Raw genomic sequence first — 27873 nt, forward strand, 5'->3', positions numbered from 1 at the left:
TCCTCCAGTTGGTTTTAGATGTTAGAGAAAAACTTAAAAGAAAAGTTCACCCATAAATTAAAATTCTGCCGCCATTCAGTCAAGTCTGAGACAATTAGCAGAATTTTTATGATTCTGATGCCCCGTTTACACGAAGAGAAGACGCAGATATTTCCCTGCGGTTTGGGCTCTCGTTTACACGATAACCAGGTTTTTTATCACAGAAAGCAATTATTTCTAAAATCTCCGGCCAAAGTGGAGATTTCTAATAACGCCGGTTATGTGTTGCCGTGTCAACTGGGAGAAACGGGGTTTTAGGTTCTCAAACGACACATTGTGCGCCAGAAAATGCGTAACGTCATGTGAGCGCCCAGTTTGGCATAGTTATGATGGCGCTCGACGGCGTATGTAGTAAATGACAACTTTTTTGAAAACGATGTTGTGTGCACAATATTATTATCGAAAACGGAGGGGGGGAATATTAGTTTCTATAAATACCCGGCCGTGTGTAAATGTGGCCTGACACCCATACGATGAGCATCAAGTGCCATGAAGCATCAAAACAGAAATCTGTTTGACTAAAGGCCATTGCACACTGAGTCTGAAATTTTCGTATGCATTTTTTCGTATTCGTGATTCGGTGGCTCTGAATTGTCAAAACCCCATTCAAACTGCTTGCTACGGATGCGAAAAACACAGAAAATCGAACCCGATCCGAAATTTTTTTAATGACTGACGAAATGACTTTTTTTTTTACGTGCGAAAATTTCGGATGCAGTGTGCAATGGCCTTAACTGTTTCTCACACAACAAACCTGGAATCACAAAGTTGGCATTTTGTGGCAAGTTTGAATGAGTGTGAAAAAAATCTTCTTTAGGATTTACTTTGTAATTATTTGTGAAATGTAGAGGAAATAGTTGCATAGTAATCAAAGAAGGGTCGTAGAATGATTTCAGGGTGATCTAATAAGATGAATTTATGAGATTATGCAGATTATGAGCAGAGAAGTGAAATAAGTGTTATGAACGTCACGTAAAGAGGTAAATGAGCGAGTTTTCAGAGAGGATCTGAGCAAGAGAAGTGTGAGACGAGTCGTTCTCCGCTGCCATCAGCAGAATCGCTTCATGAGTTTCTCTTCAGCGATTAATGTGCTGACACACGGCAGAAAGTGTCGACGCCTCCGTATAATTATCCTCCAAATATAACCGCAGCTCAAATCCCCGAGCGGCCCGTCTGCCCACAAACAAACTCTCGTTCCACCACTTTAATCACGGACGAGAGAGAATTAATTAGGATTATTCTGATTTCTCCAAAAGCCCCTGGTTAAACTCAAACGAGGTGCCGGGGTTGAAAACACGGACACTAGGGGTCTCTCTCGCTCCACGGAAGAATCCGGGAGCTTGTGGAGAGGGAGAGGGAGAGAAAAGAGGGCTAATAAAGGAAAAAGAAACAGCTTGGTGGAAAATGAAGAACATATCGAGTTGGTTTCACACCAGGTCAAGATGGCAGATTTCTCACAAATGGACTGTCTGAAAAAACTCTCAAATATCAAACCATCACACACACAAACACGCAGGTGTCAGCTATTTTCAGTCTCTCTCTTGTCACACAGACACACACACACATTAAAATGACATCTGACTGCCCAGTTACACACAATGCCATGTGCAAAACTAGTGAGCTGCCTACCGAGACAGATTTCTGGGCATTTGATTTAAATCAGCTTATGCACTATTTGTCGTCTTATTTATTCTTCAGTTATCTTCTTACTTGTTTTTAATTTGAATTCCTTTCTATGTTGAGCGCTTTGAATTACATTGTGAAATGTGTTGGATAAATACACTCGCCTCGCCTTAAATGATCTACAATGTGTCATTTTGAAAGGTCACTGGAGGTCGTCATGGACGGCTGGTCGGTCAGTGTGATGAAAACCTCTTACTTTATTTTATGAACTCGGCGCTCAATATCTCTTTTTGGCTTCCTTCCGAGCTTCAAATCTCCCTTACTGATGGCCGTCCAACACCGATTGATGCGTCTCTTTCTGTGTCTCAGGCCTCAGTACTACAAACTCATCGATGAGTGTACGGCTCAGATCGTTCTGCACAGGAGCGGCTGTGATCCCGACTTCAAATGCAGGAAGTTTGACCTGGATGTGGGTTTTCTGATTGGTAAGACACACACACACACACACACACACACACACACACACACACACACACACACACACACACACACACACACACACACACACACACACATACTTGTTTCATTAGTGAGGACATTGCATAGACTTCCATTGATTTTATATCCAGTTAATGACATTTTCTATGGCCTAACTCAACCCACCCCTAAATGCCACATTTCACCACAGGGTGGCAGCGTTCAAATCATCTCCAATCTCATCCAGAGTAATCCGGCTGGACATTGAGTGTGCTCACAAACAAGCCCTTTAGGATTCAATGTAAACAAGCTCATTTTCTGATTATTAGTATGTAGTATTTGTCGTCTGGTCTGGCTCCTATCGGCTGTGTGTCTGATGTTTGGACGAAGTTTCTTCAGCTGTGTTGAGGTTCAATCAAAAAAAATATTTAGGCCTAAATTTAAGATTTACTTGAATCGCATATAAAATTTCCATCCATTTGGATTACACCGTTTCAACAAACTTAACGTGATGCATATATGTCAGTTATACATTAATGAAACACTTAAAGGATTAGTGCACTTTTTAAAGAACTTTTGCTGATAATTTACTCACCCCCATGTCATCCAAGATGTCCATGTCTTTCTTTCTTCAGTCGAAAAGAAATTAAGGTTTTTGCGAAACGATCGGTCATTTCAAAAATAAATAAAAAAGTTTAAGTTTTATAAGCACAAATGCTCGCCTTGCTCTGTTCTGTGATGCACGTTCGTGACTCTCCTGTTCGAACTCGTTCATCAAAATGAACAAATCTTTTTTCGAGTCATTTCGTTCGTTGTTTTAAAAAGTGAACTAATCCTTTAAGATTTCTGTAATAGTACTAATAAACCCAACAAGTTTTAAATGCACAATAACCAGCTTTATATATTTATTATAGATAATAATATAGATTATTGGACATTTATCCTAATGAACTTCCTTCTGTATTTCCTTCCATCATTCTTCTGTATCTCCATTACTCCTCCTGAACTTTCAAACTTATTACTGTTTCCTTCCACAGTAGCTTCCATTCTTCCTGTCATAATTCTATACGTCTCTGTGAACTTCATCCATACTTGGCTCTGAACTTCCTTTCAAATTTCCCTACTTCTGAACTTTCTTTCATACCTCATCACTTCTTTCAACACCTTCCATTTGAACTCCCTTACATACTTCATTCAATATTCCCAAACTTCCCTCCTTTCCTTAATTTTTACGTATGTACTTTATGTCCTTTTGTACTTTTGTCTGAACATATTTTCTTCCTTTCAAACTTCCTTCCGTACTTCCATCCTTCATTTAATACTTGCTTATTATACTTCCATGCATACTATGCTCTGCACTTCTGTATGTCCTTTCAGATTTCCCTTCCTTATGAACTTCATTTGTGTATTTTTCTTTGAACTTCAAATTTTCCTCGGATACTTTTACTTTCTTCAACTTCTTTCTTCAAGTTCTGTCACCTCTGTATGGAAGCGTGTTTCTTCCACAGAATAAAACATTTAAAAAGATAATTGTGACTTTATTTCTCCGAATTGCAAGATATGAAGTCAGAATAATGTGAAAGAAAGTCAGAATTGCATATTATAAAGTCAGAATTGCGAGATAAAAAACTAATAATTCTGACTTTTTTTTTGTCTCGCAATTCCGACTTTATAAAACATAATTGCGAGTTTATTCTGACATATTTTCGCAGAATTGTGAGATATAAACTCGCTATTGTGAGTTATAAAGTCCAATTCTATTGGAAAAAAAGAATGACTTTTTTCCCCTCAGAATAGTTTATATCTCACAATTCTGACTTTATAACACACAATTGTGACTTTATATCATGCAATTCTGACTTTATATCTCCCAATTGCCTATTATAAAGTCATAATTGTGAGATATAAACATGCAATTCTGATAGAAAAAGTCAGAATTGCGAGTTTATCTAATAATTCTGACTTTACAACACGCAATTGCGACTTTATATCACGCAATTCTGACTTTATATCTCGCAATTCTGACTTTATATCACGCAATTCTGACTTTATAACCTGCAGTTGTGACTTTATATCAATCAATTCTGACATTATATCTCGCAATTCCGACTTTATATCACGCAATTGCGACTTTATTTCACGCAATTCTGACTTTATATCGCAATTGTGAGAAATAAAGTCAGAATTGCGAGATGTAAACTCGCAATTGTGAGAAAAAAAGTCAGAATTGTGAGATAAAAAGTCGCAATTACCTCTTTTATTTTTCATTCTTTGGCGGAAACAAGCTTCCATACCTCTGATCTCATTATCATATCTCACCAGAAACTCCTCCCATTGGCTGCTGACGTCAGCGCTGACCCTCTCTCTGGTTAAACTAAGCTTAGTCCGCTTTCCTCAGAGTTTTTTTTAGCTGTTTGTATCGGGCACACGTGCGAGTGATATTGATCTGGAGTTCACAGAGTCTTTAAGGTTTGAGAACAGACACAGAAGAGTTTTCCAGCAGCTTTAGATGTATAAATGTATTCTCACTCGCTGCCCTTTGTGTGGTGATTTCAAAGACGCTTCTGGTTTTCTTATTTTAGTGTGAGTTTGGGATGGGACGGAGTGAGCCGCAGATTTTAATTAGATCGTTCAGTAATCAGAGCACGAATCACAGGAGGAAAAGAGACTTGTCGCAGTGAAAGGCACTTTACACACACTCACACACACACACCTCTAAAACCATCTATTCACTCGCTGTCTGTCTCTCTTTCTTTCTAGATAACATGGTTGATCAGACCAAAGTGGAAATCAGTGAAGCTAAGGCCACGGATCTGGCAAAGAAGGTATTGACACACGGACAAACACACGCTTGAGTCCGAATGAATGACACAGATTTAAACCAAATTAGCGTCTTCCAATATGGATCACACACCTACACACACACACACACACACACACACACACACACACACACACACACACACACACACACACACACACACACACACAGCCGCTGCTCCCAGATGCCCCCCGCTGTCTCAGTGCGCCTGTCAGTTGACAGATGTGTAATTTGCGAGGTGAGACAAGCAGAACGGAGATTTCCTGTCTCCTTCTGACATCTTCCCTCCAAACTCTCCAAACACAGTCTACAATTACCTTGGGTGCGTGTGTGTGTGTGTTAAGATGCCTTTTGGTCGATCGGATCACAAGTGGACGGCACTAAATACAGGTCTAAATGGAGTCTAAAACTTTTGAGCTTGTCCACTTCAAGAGATCATCGAAAAACGCATTCGACCGCATTGTTTCCGAAGTGTAAACGCTCATGTTGTCAAATGTGTTCAAACAGCCTCAAAACACCGTCTACTCTCCGTCTACTGACCTAATCCTTAAATATTATGGGAAGAGCTCTAGCCAGATGGAGTTTAAACTTTATCGACTGGAGACCAAAAGTTTGGTTTGAAGATGAAAAACATACCAAGCACAATGTTCTCTCATCATTCCTGATCTCTAACACACACTCACAGTGTTGCGTCTGTCAAAGCAGAAACTAAAGCTGATGTTCTCTGTGTGTTTTTCTGTGTCGCCAGTCATGTTCATATTTAAAGCCCATAGATTTACCCGCCCGTAGACACTGTGTGTTTGTATTTTCTCCGTCAGAGCCAAAATAAAGTTAATAATCTCTGCTTTGCTCATGCATTTGTGTGTGTGAGTGTGTCTATCAGGCTTGTCAGGCGAGTGTTTACTCTTCTCTCTCTCTCTTCTCCTCCTTTCCTTTCTAATCCAGAGTAATAGCAGTGTGTCGTCAGAAGAGCGACAGCGAATGACTCTCTTTATTAACACATGGAGAAAGTGTGTGTGTGTGTGTGTGTGTGACAGAGACCCTTCCATTTCCGCTGCTGTAACGTAATTGCATGTCTGACTTGCAAACACCCGCTGTCAATGTCACCGGAAATTGTCACCGTCTGTCTGTGAGAGGGAGAATAACATTTTTTTTTCTGGAAGTTTGTGAGGTGAATACTAAAATCCAGAGACACTCAATTTCACCTCCGATTTGCTTTCGAGTCCGTCCTCTTATTCGCCTGCACAGAGAACAATAAACCGCCTTCATAGTGATAAACTGTGATGGTCACGTGAGAGTTTATTGATAACACTATACATCACTTTGGTCAAAGGAAGATTCTAGCTGTATTCATACCATGTTAGTTTTATATTCTGCACACAGTACACAACCACACTCTCCTGCTCGAGATGCAGTGTGCTTCACTATGACCTTCTGAATGACATGCACAGCATTAATCAGACAATATAATGAAGTCTTGGGGTTTGATGTAGCACTTTGCTGAATGTTTATTGCATACTCTTATTTTCTTAAATATCATGCCATATACGCTACTGTTCGTTACTGAACCCAAACCCAGTTTGGGTTCAGTAAATTGTTTTTAAAATAAATGAATACTTTAACTTTTTATCAATTTAATGCAACCTTGCTGAATTAAAGTAACTTTTTATAATGTTACAAAATGTTTCTATTTCAAATATATGCATTCATCAAAATATCCTGAAAGAATTTCCACAAATATTAGGCAAACTTTTTTTTCCAAGATTGATGATAATAAATGATGATAAACGCATATTAGAATGATTTCTGAAGGATCATTGAAGACTGCAGTAATGATGGTGAAAATTCAGTTTTGATCACAGGAATAAATTACACTTTACCATACATCCACATAGAAAACAGCTATTTTAATTGTAATAATATTCCTCAATATTTTGATCAGCCTTGGTGAGCATAAGAAACTTAAAAAAAAGATTGAAAAAAGATTAAAACATTACAAAAATCTAACAAACCCTAAACTTTTGAACGGGGATCTCAAACCATTCAAAATGCTTTCGTAACGCTTTTTTTTTTCAGTCAAACGTGTGTTTTGAGTAGTTTCTACACATGCTGTCGGTATACTTTTGTTCTGCTGACGTGATGATCCTGATGTGTGTCTGTGCAGCTGGAGGCAGAGTTGACGGCCCGTCACGAGCTGCAGGTGGAGCTGAAGAAGATGGAGGCCGATTACCAGCTGAAGGTTCAGGAGCTCAGCACTGACAAAGACATGCTGGGGAAGGAGAAGAGTGAGAGAGAGAAAGAGAACCAGAACCTGCAGTCAGAGATCAGCCAACTGAAGGAGAAGGTACAGGAGAAGCCTTTACATGTACAGGAAATGATGTCATTCAAAGGAGAAGTGTGTCAATTCTGCACCTCCAAATAGAACTGCAATTTGTTTAAATGGCCCAACATAACTTAGTTGGAAATACTATAGATATTGAATAAACAAATGTCTAAATAAAACACAACATAGTCTTTACTGTATGAATTAAATAATTCAAATTAGGGCTGCACGGCCACAATTGTGACCGTTAACAAATTTACACGTCTTACGAGCAAAATATATATGCAGGAGTATAATTCTCAAAATATATCAGTAGTAGACCCTTTAAAGAATATATGTACAAAATATGTTCGTTCTATCTGTTAATTAAGATGTTTTACATACTACTTTTTGTAGTAGTCTGAGGAAGACGACATCTTCTAGATGTGCAAGCAGTAAGTAAACATGTGACCTTTCACACTAGTCACATGACATTAAGAGATTTTAATCAAGACAATCTATTTTTTCATTTAAATGTTGAATTTCTTCCCCAAAGCCAATAACAACATTTTTAGAGCTTCCAGAAGTAAGAAAAAATATGCGGTCACAATTGACCCTTCGCAAAGACCCGCCCCCCTTAGTTACTGTCGCTATGTCCGACAAGCTACGCCGCTCTCACGCACACACCATGTTCTCATGTAGTGAAAAATACATCGCGGATCAGAGAGGAGACAGACAATACTCTGACAGACAGGCCAGACCAGGTTACTTTTCGGTTACTTTTGATATTAAACATATTAAACAAAGTCTCACCTTTCAAATTTGGTCATTTTTAAATAGAAATTTAAACAATAAATACCGTTTTGTGGCTCTTTAATGTGTCGTGACAGATCGCCTTAGAGTCTCAGTTAAAGCTGCTCGTGAACCGATCATCTCTTCATTCTAGTTCATTTATAGCATCAAATAAACATGAATGAACATAAGTAGGAATGTTGTTTTAACCGCGGAAAGGCGTCAGTATATTCAGTTTTTTGAAGTTCAAATCCTCCCATTTTAATCTACTAACTCTCCTGACTGCTTTGTCGGACAAAATGGCGGTTGGCGAAGTATGATTGGTCAGATCACCTGTCAATCAAGCTCCCTGCGAAGGGTCAATTGTGACCGGTGGGATTAAACGGGTTAACTTTAGTGACAGAAAGCTTTATTGGCTGCTGGCCCTTTAAGAGCAGCCGCTGCTGACAGAGATGCGGATCTCACACGCGACGCATTCTCTGACAACTCTTTACGTTCATCATAAGTCTGCTCTTATGTTATCAAGATACTCTACAAAATTTTGCCATAATTGTGTGTGTTATTGTAAGTTCAAGCACGAATGAGAACTCTATTCTGGCGTGCTGTCTGTGCGCATGATACTGACGCGTGTTTTTCTGTGTGTGTGTCACAGGCAGCGCAATATTTTGTCTTGTCACACATGAATGGTTTTAAAGCATTTGCATGAATAAGAGCGGGATCATATAATGTAACACTAGGTAACCAAAGGATGACAAAAATAAACGGATGCTGCGTTAATTGCGTTAAATATGTTAACGCAATAAACTTGACAACAATTAATTGCATGCATTAACCTTGACAGCCAAAATTTATTTATTTCACAAAATCGCAGCATTTTGTGCCATGTATCGCAATCGCGACTTCAAGCCTATGCGATAATGAGTAATCGTGCAATTCATATGATTAATTCAAATGCTTATCCCGCTCTTTATTTTCTCATTCCTGCACGTTTCTTTATCACTCTAAAGTGTCAATAACTTTAAGTAGGCAAACAAAATTGGGTTTCAAAGTGCCAGACTGCTTCAATAACTCTAACAAAAAAAATCCACACGCATTTTACAATGATGCATGTGGATCAGACTCTCTGTTCCTGTGTAAGTGGGCAGTTCTTGACTAGAATAAACTGCAAAGTGGACCAGAATGTGTCTTTGTGAGGGGAGAGAGAAGAATGAACAGAGAAGAGAGTAAACAAATGTGAGGAGAGATATTAATAGAACAGGCAGGACAGAACTGATGTTTGCCGGTTATCTAACAAATACAGACGCACCACAGATAATTCCAGTGGAAAGAGATGAAGCGCAGCCGTCAGCAGAAGTGCAGAGAGATGTTCGGACCGCACACGGAGCGTCCGAGACAACTCTCTGAGCTAAACCAACCCGTCACCTACACACAAACAAGCATCAGAAACTTCTCCTTAATGAGACGTCAGCCAGAACCTCGTGAACTACTTCAGATCTCACAGTCAAACTCTCTGTCTGATGTGACATTAGCAGGCTGGTCATTTTTAATGAGTTCTGCCAAGTTCTGGGTAAATAAATTATGCCACTAATTAGACATGAATTTAGACACTCCCTCATGTGCTTCCAACTCTGGCCTGACCTTCTTCTGTCTGTCTCTCCCTCCTTCTCTCCCTCCTTCAATTACAAGATTAACTAGATTTTTACATTTTATGAAGAAAAAATGTGAGTCATAACGGTTACAATTTTATCAGAAATTCCAAACTTCAAAAGATATTGATTTGAATAAACCCCTAACACTGAGTGTAAGAATTGTTATAGAGATGATTGATTTTTAAATGATTTTGTCAAAAAACTTGCTAACTGCTTACATTATTATATTGCGTTGTACTGTATTTTATATGTATATATATATATATATATATATATATATATATATATATATTGCGTTGTACTGTATTTTATATATATATATATATATATATATATATATATATATATATATATATATATATATATATATATATATATATATATATATATATATATATGTGTATATATATGTGTGTGGAAAAAAATAATATATATATATATATATATATTATAATCATCCATCCAATTATCCATCCATCCATTTTATTAAATTGTCAGATTTGCTAGATTTCATCTCCTTCCAATATTTCTTCTAAGGTATAATGTAAGAATAGTTATAGATATGATTGACTTATGTTTTTGTAGTGGATGCTAATATATGACCGCCTGTGTGTTTCTTTTGTTTCTCAGATTGACAAGCTTTCAAAAGATCTGAAAGAAGCCAAAGCGAAGGTCATCACCGTACACGTGCCTGTGGCTCCGCCCCCTCCTCGCCCAGGTGAAGCCTGCCTCCCCTCTTCAGGTCCTCCTCCTCCACCTCCTCCTCCTCCTCTTCCCGGACAGACATCCATGCCTTTACCTCCTCCACCTCCTCCTCTTCCTGGGGCAGCCGGCATGCCTCCGCCTCCTCCACCTCCTCCTTTACCCGGAGCATATGGCATGCCTCCTCCTCCACCTCCATTGCCAGGCGCTCCTGGTATGCCTCCTCCTCCTCCTCCTTTACCTGGAGCACCTGGCATGCCCCCTCCTCCCCCTCCTCCACCTGGGATGCCCGGGATGCCTCCTCCACCTCCTCCAATGGGCGGTCCTGGAATGCCTCCGCCCCCTCCAGGCGGGTTTGGTGGATGGGCAGCTGCGGTTCCTCAGCTCCCCTTCGGCCTGCAGCCCAAGAAAGACTACACACCTGAGGTGCAGCTGAAGAGAGCCAACTGGAGCAAGGTGTGTATGATCTCACAGGTCTCCACCTGCTATTTTGGCTCTAAAAGATGTTGCATTTGCCTGGACAGTGTGACTATTTAGTGCAATGACTATTATGGCGCTTTTACCACTGCATGGTACGATAAATGGTACCACCTCTGTTGAGGTTCCAAGCGTACCGTACCGATACTAAAATGTGACGTGAAAACATTGCAGATCACTGATTGGTCAGACAGAATCGTCACTACCAGCATCATTGTATTTGCGAGACATCAAACCCGCTAGATTTACATAGCCAGTAACAGTCACCGCTGTAGCACCTGTTTTAAAACTACTTGCTTGACTTGCTTGAAAAAAAAGAAAGAAAAAAAAACGTCCAAAAAAAAATGCCTGAATCGAGGTCAGTGGACGAGAAAGTGCAGACGTTCCTCTCGTTGGGTGACGAGGAGCGGATAAACTATAACGATCTGTCTATAATCACACCCACTTTGAAGCAGTACTTTTTTCATGATTTTCGCCTTTTGGTTTTATTAACAAAAATGCATCGCATTAGGGTTGTCACGATTCCTTGATTAAATTAGAGTACTCGATTTTTAAAAATCCTCGATTGCTCTTTGCCTGTGTCGAGTAACCGGCAAAATACCGGAAGTGGCACATTCCACAGACGAGAATCCATGACCTGCATTTTTAGACTGTTCTTCACTATTTTAAAAACATTTAAAAACCATACTATATAGCATAGTGCTATTGTGAATTCACAAAGGCTGTGATTCAATTATATAAATATATGTCCTGCGGGTTTAATATATGCGCTTTAATTATTTATATGCATGTAGGTTACATACATCTCAGAGCATTTCACAGTAAATGCTGCTCCACATCAACTGTCATTAACATGCGTGGAGCGTCTCAGACTCCGTCTCTGCATATGCTGAGAGTTTAGATAGCATTCATATGGGAACACATTGTGCGCACTTTCTTTAGATTTTTAAGATGAATCATTTATAAACCTACGCCAACACAGGAAAAAACATCAATATCTTTCTAAATATGCGAACTGTTCATCGTGATTTCTAAATAGAAACCCTCATTCTGGGTTTGCATGTTTTGGTGTACACATGTTTTTGTTCAAGAAATTACAGCAGCTGTTGCATTTCTATTGTAAAGAAGTGGCCAAATAGTAAAGATTATGTTAACGTTTGAATTAAGTGTTGTTTGGCCAATAATAAACAAGGATTTGATCTGCTGGGAAGTGTAACCACTAGTTGCCAAGGCAACATTTCTCATTTTTGTTTAGTTATAAGTACAAATAAAAGTTAATAAAAACCATAGACATATTAAACATGACATTTTTTTTTAACTTTAACTAAAATCAAAATTAAAAATAATTCTTCAAATTTCTAAATATTAACCAAAATTACAGAAGTATATAAACTATATTAAAGTAACATGGATTACAGATGCATTACACAAAATGAGAATACGATTTTTTTTAATGGAAATGGAAATAAGCAGCAATATAAATGCATTGAAGGCAAATCATAAATAATAGTGGTTCATTTCTGATTTGATTTTTTTCATACCAATTTTGACTATTGTATATAGTAATAACTATTATATTATAATATATTGACAAATATTTTTTAACTAAAAAAATACTAAATCCACCCATTTAATATGTTATTAATGCATTTTAATTAAAATAAAACTCTTTGATTTAAAAAAAAAACATTGCCAGTTTAAGATACATTCTATAAAAACAAGACGAATGCAGTTTTGCATCTCAAGTAAATTGACCATAGTTTAGATATGGAAAACAAGACAAAGGTATTGATAAAGAAGTTTTTTTTTCTGTAACCATAGTTTCAACCCGTATGTCGCCCACTTGCAGTGTAAGTGACGCGCGTCCCGTGTGCAGCAGTGAATCATGGGTGACTATGAGCTGTTGATCATGAACGCGCTCCTCTCCTCCTCTGATCTCTCTCTTTTCCTCGCCCTCCACAAGAGTAAAAACATCAAAACGGTCCTGTCTCCTTTTAGCCTAAAGCTACTCTTTAATGGCTTCAGTGGAATTCATGAGTGTTTAGAGTCTCAGTGGTTAGGGCTCTTTGAGGATGTCAGTGAAATAGCTTTTTAATAAGCCTGTGTCTTTTGACTGCGTCTCTGAAAGATAATTAAATTGCTGGTAGAAAGGACAGCATTCTTTTGTAATTTAAATTAACGTTTTTTTGGCTTTCCTCTCATGCTCTCAGACTAGTCTTGTTATCTCTCGCCCGCCCCTCTCTCTCTCTCTCTGGGTAATTAGATGCTGCTGTATCATTAGAGGTTGTACCTTGTCTCCGTGTCCTAACCTTTCTTTTTCCTCCTCCGCTTTCTCCTTGTACATCTCTTTTTCTCTTCCTCTCCTCTCAGATTTATGTTTCTTTTCACATTTCAGTGGAAATGGAGGTTAGAGTCATCAACATGCCCTGACTGTAAATGTCTAACATTCACACACACACACTTTACGCAAATTCAGACACAATTTGCAAGTTTACATTCTTGCAAGGTCTGAGCGATTAGTTTCAATATACCAATGTATTTATGATGATTTTGCTAGCGTTATTAGGTTAAGTAGCATTGTGAAAAATGCAATAATACTAATGATATTTTTAATGGAATAGTTCCCCCCCAAAATGAAAATCAGCCCATGATGTACTCCCCCTCAAGCCATCCTAGGTGTATATGACTTTCTTCTTTCAGCCGAACACAATCAGAGTTATATTGAATAATATCCTGGCTCTTCCCAGCTTTGTAGTGGCATTAAAGAGTTTTTGAATCTCCAAAAAAACTCATCCATCATAAAAGACTGCAGTGGGTTAATAAAGGCCTTCTGATATAAAGCGATGAGTTTTTGTAAGAAAATATCCATATTTAAAACTTTAAAAACTCTCATCACTGGCTTCGGACATAAACCCATCGCTTCTCTTCAGATATATATATATATATATACTGAGTGTAAGAATTGTTATAGAGAGGATTGATTGATTTTTATATATATATATATATATATATATATATACACTGCCGTTCAAAAGTTTGGGGTCGGTAAGATTTTTAATGTTTTTAAAAGAAGTCTCTTCTGCTCACCAAGGCTGCATTTATTTGATTAAAAATACAAAACAAACCCAGTAATATTGTGAAATATTATTTCAATGTAAAACAGCTGTTTTCTATGTGCGTATATAGTAAAGTGTAATTTATTCCTGTGATCAAAGCTGAATTTTCAGCATCAGTACTCCAGTCTTCAGTGTCACATGATCCTTCAGAAATCAGTCTAATATGATGATTTGCTGCTCAAGAAACATTTATGATTATTATCAATGCTGAACATTGATTTGAATTGATTCTTTGATTAACAGAAATTTCAAAAGAACAGTAATGTATCTAACTCTAATTTTTTTAAAAATATTTTCAGAAGTCTGAAATCCTTGCTTAGCCATATTAGATAAGCGAGTCGCAGGACCGTAAAGACAGAATGAAGAATGTTAAAAAGGTTTGTGCGATGTGCATTAACGGCGAGAGATTGATAGGAGGAGAGAATTACAAAAGGATGGAGCATTTTTTGTCTGGCCGTCCCAGTGTGCATTGGGAGCGCGTCGCCTTTCTCTCTTTTGTGAGTAAAATCGGGATCCGTTTTAATGAGTTTCACCCTCTTTTATTCTCTGTCGATTATCATATTCTGTCTTCCTCTAATCCTTGTTCTACATTTCTCATTCTGTCTTTGCTTGCTGTCTGAAGGCGGTTAGCACTGATATCCTGACAGCCTGTTCACTGCTGTTAAACTCATTTTGCTCCCAAGACTTGCAGCGCTTTTCTTCTGTGTAAATGAGGTTATGAGTTGAGACTGTGAGAAAAGCGCTCAGTGGTGTTTCATCTTCTTGAATGGGGTTAAAATAAAGCCCCGGACTCCAGAATCACAATCTACGCTCCATTAAATCAGTGCGGCGTCCATAGATGATGGAGAAACACATTTGAGCCGAACGATCATATCAGCGGTGTCTACATAATGATATTGTCCAGAGAACAGGACCGTGGTAAAGCGATAAGCCGAGCGCTACCCTTATTTATTTATTTTTTTACCTTGGTTGATGGATGTTGTTAAGCACAATGTCACTACATTAACAAAAGCATTAACAATAATACAAATCACACAAAGCAGCTCATCCATTAAGTATCATTAGCTCAGCTGTAATGTGTTTATTGTTGTTAAACAACATGCTACATTAAGACAGAATTCAACTGTGTGTGTGTGTGTGTGTGTGTGTGTGTGTGTGTGTGTGTGTGTGTGTGTGTGTGTGTGTGTGTGTGTGTGTGTGTGTGTGTGTGTGTGTGTGTGTGTGTGTGTGTGTGTGTGTGTGCGTGCCAACAAATTTGGCTGATCCTATCAGAACCAGAACGGTCTGTTTTGGGGTTTGATCTCATGCAGAACTTTGTATCTAGTACATTGTGTCTCTTGCAGTGTTTATTTATATAAAATTTCTATTATTTATCAAATTAATTCTTTTTCTAATAGTAGCCTATATACATAATACTTAAAAGTTGCATTGTGTAATTTTTCTGAGGATCTATTGACAGAAATGCAATATAAGATCCATAACTATGTTTTCAGTGGTGTATAAAGACCTTGCATAATGAACCGTTATGTTTTTATTACCTTAGAATGAGACATTTATATCTCCATATTAATCACGAGCACCCCCGATGGAGGTCGACATATTGTGTGGTCATGTTTCTAGCGTAGCCGACAGCGAACACACACACAGCGCTACAGAGCGCGTTTCCTCACTACCTTGAGAAAGAAGTTTTCAGTGGTGTATAAAGACTTACTTAATGAACCGTTATATTTGTATTACCTTAGAATGAGCAGTTTCTGTCTACACACACCGCGGGTTCCCGATCATTGAAATGCGCCGACATGTTTCTACGGTGGCCCTAAACGGACAAACACATTTCGTTACTATGTTGCTCTTCGTGCAAGGAAGCAATCTTAGTTCAGCGAATAAAACACTGACACAATGATGAACAAGTAACAATAATATTCGCAATTTTACTGAATAATTAAATAAACATAATTTCTTAATTTATCCTTGTAAAGAAACCTCATTGCTGAATTGCTACTCTCTGCTGTCTCAGACGATTACATATTTTCCTGTCGGCCACCGTAACTTTTGTTGGTTGCAATTCGTAACCTCACCACTAGATGCCGCTAAAAATCACACACTGCACCTTTAAATAATATTGGTCTCTTGTTCTCCTTTTTTTGGCATTTTGAGGAATTTTTTGAGAAAAGATTCAAATATTTTATGATTAATGGATGGATTGAAAGATTGAAGTATAATTGAATGGATTATTGTTGATGTATGAATTGGATGGATGAATAGACACATGTATGGACTACACGTGTTGGTTGGATGATGGATGTGAAGGCATATGAAGTGGGTGAATGGATAAAGCAGAATGAATGTGATGAAGGCATTGACGAGTGTGTGTTTTCTGTTGTGCTAGATCGCAGCGGAGGATCTTTCTGAGGGCAGTTTCTGGGTGAAGGCGAAGGAGGAGCGCTATGAGAACAAGGAGCTGTTTGCCAAACTCACACTGACCTTCTCCACACAGACCAAGAGTGAGTAGATCCTGCCATCCTCCAGTCACATCACACACACATCACACCATCACACATTAAACCTCTCTCTCTCTCTCTCTCTTCTCTGAATACAGCCTCTAAAGGTAAGAGATGACCCATGCTCTGTGCTTGCGCATCTGTGTGTGTGTGTGTGTGTCTGCTGAGACTCTCCCCGGGGTACTGGGTCAAATATGGATGACCGAATACAGGGATGACAGTCATCTCAGTGTAGAGAACAACATCAGGACCAGCGCTGAGTCTAATGATGACCGAGACCGAGTTTAGCAAAAGAGAGCATGAATTTCATTAAAACAGTTCTTTTTTTATAAAGGGACATTGTACATCAATCAACATTCACGAATATAAATACCCAAATTAGCCCAAAGGCTAGTTTTCACTGGCAGTCCCTAAGCCCAATGTTATTAAACTTAAAACTAGAGAAAAGAGAAAGAAAACAATAAGACAACCAACAACTCTGTAAAATACAATTAAACAACATGTTATACAAAGACAATATAATAAAAATATGAAATTGAATAAAATTAAATGTCTACCTTTCACCACAAAAACCAAAAGAAAACTATAATGAAGCATAAAGAAAATGAAGCCAGATTTAGGATCCATAAGATTTGTTATTGGAAGAAAAAAAAAATCTGAACCTTTACCCTTTTCTTTAAAAAAAATACAATTCTCACTGTTGATTCTTATTAGATCCTCATTCATTTACTGCAGTAATTCTTTATCAACTGTTTTATTTGTTTAATTATTCCTGATTATTGTTTGGCTTTATTTCATCACTGATTTTACTAAATATTAAATACTAGTCTACTTCATCTTTTACTCAAAAAAAACTTGAAATATAGAAATGTCAACTTTGCAACTAACTGTAATCATTTTTTTTATAAACATTTAAGATAAAGTACTGAAATTACTAAAAACTAAAACTGATGTAGTAAGTTATGTTACTAAATATAATAAAAGACTGAAAAAGTAAACGTAAATCCCAACAAAATGACTAAAATATAAATATAATAAAAAATATAAAAATAAAAACTAATTTAAAATAGATTTTATAATATTTATTATTTATATTATGTATTATTTATATATTATTATAAAATAATGATATAGTATATAAAAATACGTAAATAACCATGGTATCTTGTCTTCCATTTCTTGATGTTTGACAAAAATATTATTTTATATTAATTTTATTTGGAGAAATTATTATATTGATAATTTCTTGGTTTTATTTATTTGTAGTAATTGTTTTTATTTAATAATTGTATGCATTAATTATAAAAAGTGTTTCATTTTAAAATGAGCAATAAGTACTACCATGGTACAAATACAATGAATTATATGATACAGGTTATTATTTTGTTGTAGTATTAATTGATGTTTGTGGTAAATGTCTTTTAAAATTTCTTAACAAAAATCAAAAAAAGCAAAAACAAAAGTATAAAAGCATAACAATTTTTCATCATATTTCTGTTTGAAAAATGACCCGCACATGTTCTTGAAGGGTTTCCTGAGATCCGCCTGGATGTCATATTTTCGGTGACTGTATGCAAAAGCCCCTCATGAATTAGAAATGAGCAAGAAGCAAGTGTCAGATGTGTGTGTCTGTGTGTGTGTGTTTCCTGCCACCTGCTCTTTGTCCTCTATTACCCCTTTTCCACCAAAGTGTTTTGAGAGCCGGTTCGGAGCCGGTGCCTGCGCGCGAACCAGTTCTTTGTGTTTCGACAGCCAAAGAACCGGTTCTCGGCCAGGAAAACTGGTTCCAAAGCGGCACCAACTCTTTGCTGGACTAGAACCAGAGAACCGTTCTTTTACCACGTCATGCTTACGTCGGGGGGTGGGGGCGGGTTTAGATGTGTCCTAAACATCTTTTCTGACCGCAAAGCCAGGAGAAACATTTGCAGAAACACGATGTAGTCCGCCATTGTAATTGTTATGCTTGAAGTTGGCGCAAGCGTTTCTAGCTTTTTTTAAAAAAAATTTATTGAAAACATTATGTAAGCAAAGAAGAAAACAGTCACAAAATAGAACAAATAAACGGAGAGAAAAAAAAAAGACAAGACAGTGTACATAACTATTCAGAAAAGATTACATATCAAAGGAAAAGATTAAAAGACTTACATATTTCAATTGTTTTTAAAGCCTTCTTGGTTCACGAGTTAAGAGATAATCCCAAAGTAATGTTGTACTTGCAAGCGTTTCTAGCTGAGACGTAAAGCGACGTACACAGTGACGTGACGACGTCGTTCGCTGGGCGCTCTAGAAGTGGAAAAACAAACAGGTTCTGAGGAGGTTCGCAAGTTGAACCAACTCCGAACCAACTTTGAACCAGCACCAGTTCCGAACCCGTTCTTTTTTGGTGGAAAAGGGGTATATGAGTGGCCTTTAGAGTTTTATTGCATATTTATATCTGATACGATATACAGAACTGTCAACTTTAACAAGGTGTGTGTGAGTTTCTTAGGCCTGTGTATGTGGTTTCGCCCTTCAGCAATGACCTTCAAAGAGTGTGATGTTGTCATGCATCCGCCGCACTCTCTCTCTCTCTCTCTCGATCTCACACACACACACACACACACACACACACACACACACACACACACACACACACACACACACACACACACACAGACACAGACACAGACACAGACACACACACAGACACACACACACAGACAGTGTTTTCTGTTTTGAATATGGAAAATGAAACCTTGAAATGTCATCTTTGGCAGCTGTTTTCCTCAGGACCACCTGAGCTTGTGTGTGTGTGTGTGTGTGTGTGTGTGTGTGTGCGCTCGTGCGCGTCCAGCTGTCTGACTTGATGTAGGATAACCTTTTCTGATATCTGACTGTAAATGAATGCTGCCCTTTTCAGATCTTCCATCTGTCCGATCCTGTCCGTAAAAAACACGAGCTTGTGTGTGCGTGTGTGTCCGTGTGTGTCCTTGAGCAGGATTGTGGTGTTCTTTTCCATCAGGCGGCCGCAGCCGTATCTCTCTCTCCTCCAGTCAAATCACTCTCTCCAGCCGAGCGAAAGGACGCCACCGACAGGCAGAGCTGACCTCTGACCTCTGCTGACGGGGGGGTCGCAGGTCGATGACCTCTTCAGTGAGGTCACGCCACTGATTGTTGATTTAATTTGACAGGACCTCAAGCACATTATCTTCCTCTTTCATTCCGTGTGTGTTTGTTCCATCACAGTTACTGTTGCTCATTCTCAGCGTTAGTGATCTGAACGCTTTCTGAACTCCCATAGCAGAGAGCAAATAGGGATATGATAACACACAGATAATGTGATGAAATCCATCTCTGCATGTGCTGTATCGTTCACGCTCGCAATGCAACACACACCTTGTGTTTATATGGCTTTTGTTATGTGTTTTTTGTTTTTTTAAATGTTTTTTTGATTTGTTAATATCCTACGTTTGTCAGTCCATAAAGTCCATTTTGATTATTAATATATATAGCGGAAGTATAGATTTGGGGTTGATTTAACATGGGAAAACATAGGTTATATTGCTAGTCACATTCGGTTCACATTCGGTTAGTTCAGCATTTAACTTGTCATGTGTGCTGTTACTTTACTAAGTCGTGAGACGCACCATTTTCAAAAAACAAAGGGAAAAATCCCACGGATGTACATTCAAAAACTCAAACCATATCTACAGACTTCAGAGCATCCACCACCCAGAACAGTATAGCAATGGCCTGGCAGTGTGGTTTGCACAGGCTATCACCACATTGAAAAATATAAAAATGTAGATTGCTTTCTCTGATCATGTTTATATCGGTGCATGTGCAGGCCAGAGACTCATTTCTGCATTTTCTAAGCCAAATACTGAGGCATTTTTATAGAGGCTGTTTGTAGAGCGAAAGAGAGAGGCTGTTTATAGAGGGAGAGAGAGAGAGAGAGAGAGAGAGAGAGAGAGAGAGAGAGAGAGAGAGAGAGAGAGAGAGAGAGAGAGAGAGAGAGAGAGAGAGAGAGAGAGAGAGAGAGAGAGAGAGAGAGAGAGAGAGAGAGAGAGAGACAGGTCTGTGCTGATGGATTCAGCAGTTTTACAGTCTCGATGGAGGGCGGTTTTATTCTCTTGCAATTTTCCTTCCATGTCTGCGTTTAAAAGCGAGTCAGGTTTGTTTCACAGGTTTGTTGTGTGTGTTATTGATTGGCTTCTCTCTGTGAGTCTTTTAATGTTTCTCTCCGTCTCGCTGGCGGCCTGCTTTTCCCGTCTCCACGGAGACCAGCTGAGTCTCTCAGGATCTCGTTCAGCCGCTCACCTCTGCTCTCTCACACACACACACACACACACACACACACACGAGCGCGCGTACGTCTCCTCCTCTGATGTATGCTTCGACCTACTTTATTATCACACACACACACACACTTGCGGCTGGTCTCGTCTCATATCAGTCCCTGCTGTCCAGACTCACTTAGAGTTATAGACCCAGAGCCACAAGTGTGACGGCAGAGGACACACACATACATCTAGAACAAAAGAGTGTTGCATATGTACAACTCTTGTTGTTTTCTGTACGTACTTGTGATCTCACTGTATTAGTCATGAACTTGAATTACAGCCAGACTAATGTGACTACAGACCTCATGTAGCTCCGCCCCTTTCCACCGCATGAAGGTAAGATCTTACGGATTCATGAATAAACCGCTCGTTTTAAAATCATGTTATAACATCCGCATCAAACATTACAATACTCATGATAACTTTCATTAACTCGCAAGGTCAAACACAATATTATAAAGATTGCTGCGCACTTGTTTCTCTAGTGCATAAGGGCTATAAGGCATGTAGATATCAAGTTATTATAAACATTAAATTAACATCATGATATTCTGTAAAGATGTTTTGAAACAGTGTGTGTTGTGAAAAGCACTATACAAATAAATTTGACTTGACTCAGCCAGACAATAAATCTACAATATTTGCTATTTTGAGATAATTGAAAACTATTTTGACTCGTCTCTCAGTTAGCATTTCATTGACGATGGGGAAAGACTTAAGACATTAGCCAAAACAGTGTTAAACATTATGGCCTGGTTTCACAGACACAGCTTAGATTAAGCCAGTTGCATAAACTGCTATTAAAGGTCCAATGTGTAAAAATTTTTAGTATCTATTAACAGAAATGCAATATGACATCCATAACTATGCGTTCAGTGGTGTATAAAGAATTTACTTAATAAACCGTAATGTTTTTATTACCTTAGAATGAGGCATTTATATCTACATAGGCGCGGGAATCCCCTTCTATGAAGGTCGACATATTGTGACGCCATGTTTCTACCGTAGCCGACCGCGAACAAACAGCGTTACAGAGCGCGTTTCGTCACTACCTTGAAAGAGAAGCCGCAGAAAGCTAGAAGCTAGCTATAAACACCGTGAGTAGTGACTTTTCCCTTGTCAGTGGTGTAAAATATGTAGTTGGATTGTTTCATGTAACTTAATTCTTCTCCCTCGCTGTGTTATGGCTTTGCTATGTGGGGATAAATGTGCTGGTTACGTTCGTGAGACAGCTGATTAGTACTCTTGTCATTGACCGTAAAACAGTTACAGGAATCACCAACCCGTCGATCTTGGAAGCATTTTAAGTCGATCGAGTTTCCAAAATCAGAGAAAAAAAAGCCTATTGTGTGTAGTAAATGGTGTCTAGGGGATGCGGAGGCGCGCGCGCTGTTACAATCACGTTATTTTTGCCGCACACACCTTTGGGCTCATGCGGACAATCAATTCGTGAGACAATCAACTAATTACTATTATTATATTACGTATTAAGACCCTTGATCCTCACCTGACTATGGCTTTGTAAACTTTATCCATGATGTGGTTTATAATGGACTGTGGTACAGAAACTTGGTTTAAAGTGTGTAAGTCTAAATCACAAATTAGTATTTCAAAAAGTTTGTAACTCAACAGATCCATAATTTGTATCGGTACTTTCACTGTGTTTGGATCGATATCTTCCTGCTTGACCCTCATTTGCTCACTCATTTGTAGTGAAGTCGTTCGACTTTAAAGGTCGACGAGATGTTTGGCTGTCGTCCACCTCGTGTCTCAGTTGAATGTTAATTGAGCCCCACTTACATAAAACAAAATGTCTTAAACGCTTCTTCCTCAATGTATGCGGAGGCTTGGCAGTTATAGAGGCTATTTACACAGGGAAGTTTTAAAGACACAGCTGCAGAAAGTTCTTGGCTCATATTTACCCCAAAACCTAAAGGGGAAAAATTATGTATGCATTTATTTATTTATTTATTTTCATCATTAGCAATTATTAAATACGATTACAATATATTATTGTTGTTTTTATTATTTAATAATAATTTTTATTAATTTCTTTTAAAGAGACTGGATCCAATATTCCTGACACTGAGCTTTGATCTAGAATTTTTCAAATAAAAAAAAAAATCTGTTTTACAGTAATTAGAATATAATTAAAATCAATAAATTACCAAAAAAATTCCAAATGTCCATATAACGATTACAGTGATATTGGGTGAAATGTGCTAAATTGTCACAACAAATATTGTACTGGTCCTGCAAATAAGCCAAATATTGCTATTATTTTTTTAGTTTGGGGTGAAAAATGATTCTTCTTTTCAGTTGATTCTGGTACATTCTGTCCTCATATCTCGCTGTTCTCATATTTCTTGTCCCCAGAAGACCGTCATGTCCAAATCCTTCATAAAATTCTCTTAATACCTTCTTGTTTTGGTCCTCACGGGCCGTTGGAACACATTGCTCATCTGCTGTGTTTGTCTATAAGGGTCTCAATCTTAATGTGTCCTTCATAAAACAGTCTACAGAATGCACCACCTGCTTCAACGATTCCCAAAAGCCCAGATATAAAGTCAGGTCTTAATGTCCTCATAAACCCAGAGGTTCCCTGAAGTGCGCTGATATGAGCGTGTCTGTTTATACGGGCTGTTCTTATCTCTGTGGTGTGGTTTTGTGCCATTAACTGCTGCTTTACGGTCCCTCAGAGTCTGTCGTTCTCTTATATTGGAAGCAGTTTTGTGCGGCTCAGCTGGTGGGATGTAGGAAATTGCTCTTGACCGGCCTATCGAAAGTAAAAGGACTTCCGTAATATCTTCGGAATGTTCTTCCTACCGTTTTATTCTCCTGCATCAATCTCTCGCTCTCTCCATCTGGTTATCTGCGCATTCATACGTTTCGCATTTCCTATTATAACTGATAATGAAAAAGGAGTCATATAAATGAAAACAGGATTTTCTTGCACTTTTTAAAATAAGACTTTAAAGACAGAAAGTTTTCCCGCCGCTCCACACAAACTGAAAAAATGTAATTAAACCTTAAGTTAATTTAACATTTTATCTATTTTATTATAGAATTCAGAAGCTTGACCTGTCGTTATTAACAGCGGAGTGAACAATGGGCATTTACAGTCTAATTCATGGAGACGGTGGAAAATAGTCAATTAAAACTCCCTTGAAAGTCTCGTCACATTTATTTATATAACACTTTATACATGGGTAGACTGAGTAGAGTTGAGACACTTTTTGCGTTTTGATTTTTTTCAAACAAAAATAGATACTGAAAAGAAGTGAATTTCCACATGACATTTCATTAGCTTGTAGACTAAGATATTATAAATCAATAATAACTGTAAGTAGTTTATATTTTCCACCATTAGCTCACAAAAATAAAGGTGCTTTTGAGACACCCATTTTTAATGATGTAGAGGTAACTAAACGTTCATTGCAAATATAATAAGTAAAGACAAATAAAGAAAATAACAATTGGGCAATTCATTTTATTTAAATTAGCACTGGTTAAAATATATAAAACAGGAACAATATATTTAATATATTCATTAATAATACAAAGTTTAAATATCACAAATAACACATTTTATTTTCATTTGCATCCTATGCTGGCTAATTACGAACTCTGTCGGGGGTACAGACACACGTGTCTCAACTTACCCCGCTGGCCACCTCGCACATTTCTCTAGATTTTGCAATGACCTTGCATCACACAATACCCCGAAATATGCCAGTTTTTAGGACACAGAATAACGTTTGTGATGATACCAGTTACGTTTAACAGTCACGGACCAGAGACGGACACCCTCAGTGCTGTCATATATCACAACTATTCAGTGTTTTCAACCACATAATGTTTATTTAAGGTTTCAGAAATTTAAATACACAAGAACTATCAAAACAATACATTTAGAATTTGTAAAATACACACAGAAGTCTATGGAAGCGGCAATAATAATAATAATTTCCGTTATAATTAGACGACATGTTTTATTCATATCAGATACACATTGTGTAGGTAACTTTCAAGTTTACTCTATTCTTCTACCAGTTCACCGCCCACTTACTTTCATATATTTCGGGAGAAGTGGATGAATTCACGTGTTGTAAATCCAACAGATCCGATTCTCTGAACAGTGGCACAAACTAACATGGTGGCGCCCATATAGATCAACCAGAGCCGTTGAAAATATAATATAATCAAATTAGATTATGGAGGATTTTAACTGTGACAAGATGATTGACAGGGCAGTTTACGGTGACAGGATGAACGCAACAGATCTGTCCGTTAAAGATGACGTGATAGTGTGTCCCAAAGCTTGCCTTCTCTTTTGCTACACACTCAAAAGTATGTACTTTTTCTTCACACAAAGAGTACATATTTTTAGGTCGTAGTATAAGTAGACGAATTGGGACTGGGCCATAGTCACTCAGTGCTGCCGTGTCACGTGACAACAAATGCACGTCACCATGGAAACAATAAAGTGATAAGTTAAGTAAATAAAACTGCCTCGTTTTTGAGCGGTGCATAACTGTAGCTGTATAGTTAGGCCTACTATTTTCTGAGGTGGTACTTGGTGTAAAAAGTTCGAGAACCACTGATTTAAGGTGTCTCAACTGTACACAATCTACCCTACAGATTGTTTCAAAGCAGCTTCACAGTAATACACCGCTAAATAACTGTGTTAAGCCCCGTTTACACCAAGAATATCTATATTAGTGTCCACACAAACGCACAATATTGTTCTGTTTATTCTAAGTTCACACTGAGTATGAAACAAACTCAATTTCAGCTGTAAATGTACATGTTTCATAAGTGTAGAATATCACCATTTTAAGTCAGTCACAGCATTTCTTTAGTAATGAAGGGAGAAACCGAGGGATTCATTCGTTATTGTTGTTGCAGTTCGAGACCACGTTGGTTGTACCCAAGTTTGAGTTTGAACTTTCTCATGAGGCAAATATCTTGTGAAAACAATAATAATGACCATAAATCACATCCAGAGTCTCGGGGAGAGTAAATTGCTGAAACTGTCTTGGGAGAATTAGATGAATTTTCTCCCTGCGTGAAATTAATGCTGTTAATGTTGAAGAAGTGTGTTTGTTTACCACTAATATTAGTCGGTTTTCACGTTGGTAATTTGATTTCAACTAAAAGAACTAGATTTGTACTTTTTCAGAAGAAATCTGAGCACTGCTGTGATAAGTGTTGTGGTTGGTTCGTCTAAAGGTCCTGGTATACTTCATTTTCCACGTTCCACATCACCCGCATTTTATATCTCTCTTTACGCTCTCTCTTCTTCTGTTTCAACATTCACCCAGCGCATGCGCTGTCGTACGCGCACCATCCACAAAAATTGTTACGCTGAATGTGGATGGCTGAAGTATAGACCTTATTCACAGCAGCGCCATCTTTGATTTTTAACAGGAATGAAAGTGAGGCTGTGAGGAACAGACACGCATCTCTTCAGTGGGTTGAACTGTTATTTACTGTGCTTTTGGATTGTTCTGTTGACGAAACGCTGCAAAAATATATTTCCTAGAAATTACAGTAGACAGTTAAACTCCAGACAACATGAGCTGTGGAAAATTGTGATCTAGGAGTTTTATACAGTCAATCACTCAAAGCCTCACTTTCATACCTGCCATGACTCATGACACTGCTCTGAATGAGCTCTGTACTAGAAAAATGGATGTAACTTTGGTTTTCATTTATTGCTTAAAGCTCACTTAAAGTACTTTGATACCACAGCAAAAACCTCTAGCCTAACTAATAAAGTTTAAACATTATGAAAGGCAAGTGAACAGTCAGTAATAAAATAAGAACAAATACACAAATTACAAGCATAAATTAATAGTAAATAACAAAATTGCAAACTCTGTAGCATTCAGGTAAAATAACACTATTGTGTTCACTGTAGAAATTAAATATAGATAAATCTTTGTTAAAGCTGTATTTTGTTGTTTTATTAACATGACACAGACAGCAGCAGAATTATTAGGCTGTTGTCACTTTAAGACTGAATGCACAGACCGAATATACTGGTACACATCCGGTTCCTTCTCAACTGTTTACGTTCACTTAAGACATAACTGAGGGAATATTTGCTGAGACGGGTATTTGGACTTACTGTAATTTTGTGTCGGTTCAAGCGTAAGGAAACGCGAAAGAGGAATCCATTCGGAAACGTGCCTCTCTTCCTCTCAGCGCGTGAGTCCCGATTTTCGCTTCCTCTTCTGCGTTTAAAATCTCTGGCAAGGCAAAACACACTCAAATAACAAACCTATGACGATTAAACGTAGCAATTAATCGGATCTGATAAACTGCGATCCGTTGCAACCCTAAAGTAATTGGTTTCCAGGAAGTTGCTTTGTGGTTGTTAAAATGTTCTGAGTAGTGTTTAGTGTTGTTTCATCTAATATTTATGTTTTATTTTATTTCACTTAACAAAAACGATTTTTAAAATCGTTAAAGACGCCACAAGCCACGTAGTTGGAGGTGTCGTTCGTGTCGACGAGTTATGCATCAAAGTTGAATACTTAGTGTGAGGAGTTTGTTCAAATGAGAGACGGCAGTAATGAAATGCCTCTGTGATCGCTCTCAGTGATGCGTTCAGCTCGGGTTTGAGGTTCTACTGGATGAATATCTGCGGATGAATGAGATTTCTTTGTGTGTTTGCTGTGTGAAGAGAGTTCGAGTGAATGCATAATCTCACAGCCGGCTCTTTCATTGATGTTGAGGTTAATGCACGGGCCAGAAACACGAGCACAGAGATGCTGTACGGGCCACTCGTGTTGTTCTTTGTACTTTAGTATTCTGTGCGCATTGTAGATCTCGTCTTGTTTTTGAAGCTGTTTGCTGTTCTTCTGAAGATGAGCCCCGTAATGTGTTTATATGATAGTCTCATTATCTTTAATGCTTTCTAGAAACAGCGTTTAATGCATTAAGGTGCCCATCTTTTTCTTAAAGGTGAAGTTTGGTGTGTCAGTCCTTCTTAGCTTGTTTCTGACCCTCTTCTCGCATTCGGCTTGCATAACGTGTTGCTTTGC

The 27873-nt window shown here is 38.1% G+C and overlaps 1 protein-coding gene across 1 annotated transcript in view; it reads left to right on the plus strand.

Annotated features, from left to right (window-relative positions):
• The window catches only part of diaph1 (diaphanous related formin 1), a 123680-nt gene that overhangs the window by 48844 nt on the left and 46963 nt on the right, over positions 1-27873 (plus strand). The window contains exons 13-17 of the mRNA XM_077247266.1: positions 2032-2147; positions 4900-4964; positions 7125-7304; positions 10334-10861; positions 16388-16502. Coding sequence (XP_077103381.1) covers positions 2032-2147; positions 4900-4964; positions 7125-7304; positions 10334-10861; positions 16388-16502 — 1004 coding nt within the window. The remainder of the gene's footprint in view (positions 1-2031; positions 2148-4899; positions 4965-7124; positions 7305-10333; positions 10862-16387; positions 16503-27873) is intronic.

This window comes from Siphateles boraxobius, unplaced genomic scaffold (assembly GCF_051911475.1).
Source record: "Siphateles boraxobius isolate OS27281-9 unplaced genomic scaffold, OSU_SipBor_1 3, whole genome shotgun sequence".
Lineage (NCBI taxonomy): Eukaryota > Metazoa > Chordata > Actinopteri > Cypriniformes > Leuciscidae > Siphateles > Siphateles boraxobius.